Below are 2,964 nucleotides of genomic sequence, written 5' to 3' on the forward strand. Positions count from 1 at the left end.
CCCCCCCCCCCCGCCCCCACCTCCCCCCTCTCTGCCATGCAGCTCACCTGGACTCGGGCCTCAGTCAAATCCAGCCTCATGGCCAATTCCTCCCTAAGAGAAAGCAGCACACAGACAGGAGGTCACAGCAGGCTCCTGCGAGCCCTCCCAGCCTCCTTCCCCTTGCTGGCAGGCTTCCTGCATCAGGGTCTCCCCTGGCTGCCTGCCCTCACCCCCAAACATATGGGCACCGTGACCCCTTCACCACTCAAGTGCCTGCTCTCTGAGTGGAAACACGACACATTGCCGGATATAAGAAATACTGTATTGTATCATCCTATCTTCGAGAGTGGCTTCTTGGGTCTCTAAGTCCAACTGGGCCATCGGATTCGCCCTCACTCTCAAGCAAGCCAGAGTTAGACAAGAAACACACAGGCACGCAATGCTCATCCCGTTTGGTCCTCATATTACATGGGAGAAGAACTCAGCACTCAACCACAGTTTTCTTTCGTGCCCTTGGTGTCTTTCTGCCTTAAAAATCCCCCCCCCTTTTTCCTCTCTCTCTCTCTTTCCAGCTCTCTGCCTTTCCCTCCATCTCTCTCTCTCCCCCGCCTCCCTCCCTCTCCCCTTAGGTCATACTCCCCATTACCCTCTGGAGATATGTTAAGCTTGTTAAGAGTTCAGTGGGGTAATTTTTTGATTAAACAAAATTCTGCGCACCTCCTGACTCCAGTGCCCACTACAAACCCTGCCCATCTCAGGGGAAGTCAATTTAACTGAAACCCTACCCCATCATTGCAGTTATTACTGCGACAATTAAGGCAAATAGGAAACCATTAAGATGCTGTAAAATGGCTTACGACCTGTTTACCGAAAATCTGAGCCTGAGAGAATAATTGGCTGTACCCCTGCTAATATGAAAGATTGGGGGCCGCCCTAGCCTGGGACCTGGGTCTGCGTTGCCAGCAGGCCCCCCGGTCCACACTTGAAACTTCAGGACCAGGAGAGACGGGCTCACTAAGTAGCGCAGCGCGTTCCGCCGCCCCCCCCCCCCCCAATGCGCGCAGTGAGCACCAGCGAATCTGAAACCGCGCAGTCGGCTGGCTTCCCCGCCGGAACCGAGAGCTCTAAGTAACCCCCCGTCGGAAAGGGGTGGGTGCGGCTGGCGAAGAGGGGCTGCCCCCTTTCACGTACTATGGTTCCCCCCAGAGAAGGTAAAAAGAGGCACACCTGGATGCCAATGGACACCACGTCATTTTCTTCTTTTGAAATACACACGTGTGATAAATGCAAAAGGCAGGTCGGCCAGTTAGCTTTAAAATCTTATGTTCTTTTTTAAAGAAAATGAAGGGACTGGATGATATAGGGGGAGGACCAACTTTAGCTCAAGGGATGATCAAGTTTGATGTTGGCCAGCACCAGGTTCGCTCTTCTCCATTTACCAGTTAGGAGAGATTCTGGCCTTTACTGGCCAGATCAACAGCTCTTTAGAGTTGGCTCCCCGCATCGGGCCGAGCAGCAATTTCTTCCGTGGTTCAAAGGAGCGGGCAGCTTTGCGCTTCTCAAATGCATATTGAAAAGCTGCACACGTTTTGAGTGAACAAGCTGCCAGAGCCTGACAAGCCCTGCGCCAGGCAGACACCCAGCCCTCTCTGCCTACCCACTGAAGGAAGTTTGCCCAGACGCTGGCTCCTCGCCTGAGCCCAGATCTTAGTTTTAGGGGGGGAGAGGAAGGCCCCCAGGCAGCCAGCGCCCCAGGTTGGATGGATAAGCTGGGGCCCAGGGACCCAGGCGTCTCACCTCTTTCCCCAAAACCCTCTTTCCCCAAAACACTCAGGCGAGAGAGAGTGGGAGCGTGACCAGGGGCACACCCTGGATGGACAGCAGTCCAAAGAGAAAAATCCCCCCAGCTGTTTAGTCTACTGGCTGCCAGCAGTCATGTCCCACCCCTGTAAACCCGTGTGCATTAAATGAACTCTGGGCTTAATGTGTGTGGGGGGGGGGGGGGGAAGGACCGCAACGAGGGGGGAAGATTCCAGCTGCTGCCCCCCAGATGTACAGATATCAAACCCTGCCCAGTTCCGTTATTTTAGGAGTCCTAAATCGACAGAACTTGAATCTTTTTTAAAGGCCTTCTCCGCAGGCACGGGCTCCTGCTTCGCTGTGAACAGCGAACAGAGTAACTGATACCCACCAGGCTCCTGGGGCATCAGGCGGGGGTGGCGAGCGCACCACACAGTGGCCAAAAATAGCCCCTGTTTTTGCCAAGGCCGCAAGGGCCCCCGCAAGCTTCCTGCGCCTGGCCTGGGACCTGGCCGGGACCGCAGCGCCCGGGATCCTGAGTATGTGCGCTGGGGTACGCGTGCCTCCAAGGTGGCGCGTCCAGGCACCCTTTGGAGAGGCCATTCTTCTCTAACTAAAACTTGTAATTTGAAAAAAAAAAACTAAACCGGGGAGACTTTGGGAAAGAAAGAAATTGTTCCAGTCCGAACTTAAAGCCCTGAATAAGGGTGGGGTTGGGTGTGGGTCTTTGGTGAGCTAGGGTGGGTGCGTTGGGAGGCACACCTGGGTAGAGCCCCGGAGCCAAGCCCCTGCCTCGAGCCCGGGGCCCCTGCCCGCCCGCCTTCCCTCCCTGGGGCCCGCTAGCGCTCTCCACCAGCTACCGCCGCCAAAGCCGCGACCGCCCCTCTCGCGTACCTGGTGAAGACGTCTGGGTAGTGCGTCTTCTGGAAGGCCCGCTCCAGTTCCTCCAGCTGGTAGCTGGTGAACGTGGTGCGGTAGCGCCGCTGTTTGCGCTTCAGCAGCCCCTCCTCCGAATCGCTGCCCGCAGACAGGCACACGCTATCCTCGCCGTCCTTGCCCTCGGCGTCCTCTGGGTGCAGCAGCAGCTCCTCCTTGGGCGATAACTCCCCGCCCTCGGTGGCCACGGCGGCGGCGGCGGCGGCGGCGGCGGCCACCGCGCCAGTGGCGGCCACGGCACAGCGC

General features: G+C 57.3%; 1 protein-coding gene across 1 annotated transcript in view; it reads right to left on the reverse strand.

The window, feature by feature from the left end:
* Positions 1 to 2,964, reverse strand: part of ARX (aristaless related homeobox) — a 9,755-nt gene that overhangs the window by 2,754 nt on the left and 4,037 nt on the right. The window contains exons 4-5 of the mRNA XM_029929630.1: positions 2,677 to 2,961; positions 48 to 93 (exon numbers count right to left, since the gene is read on the reverse strand). Coding sequence (XP_029785490.1) covers positions 48 to 93; positions 2,677 to 2,961 — 331 coding nt within the window. The remainder of the gene's footprint in view (positions 1 to 47; positions 94 to 2,676; positions 2,962 to 2,964) is intronic.

The sequence above is a fragment of the Suricata suricatta genome, chromosome X, assembly GCF_006229205.1.
Source record: "Suricata suricatta isolate VVHF042 chromosome X, meerkat_22Aug2017_6uvM2_HiC, whole genome shotgun sequence".
Lineage (NCBI taxonomy): Eukaryota > Metazoa > Chordata > Mammalia > Carnivora > Herpestidae > Suricata > Suricata suricatta.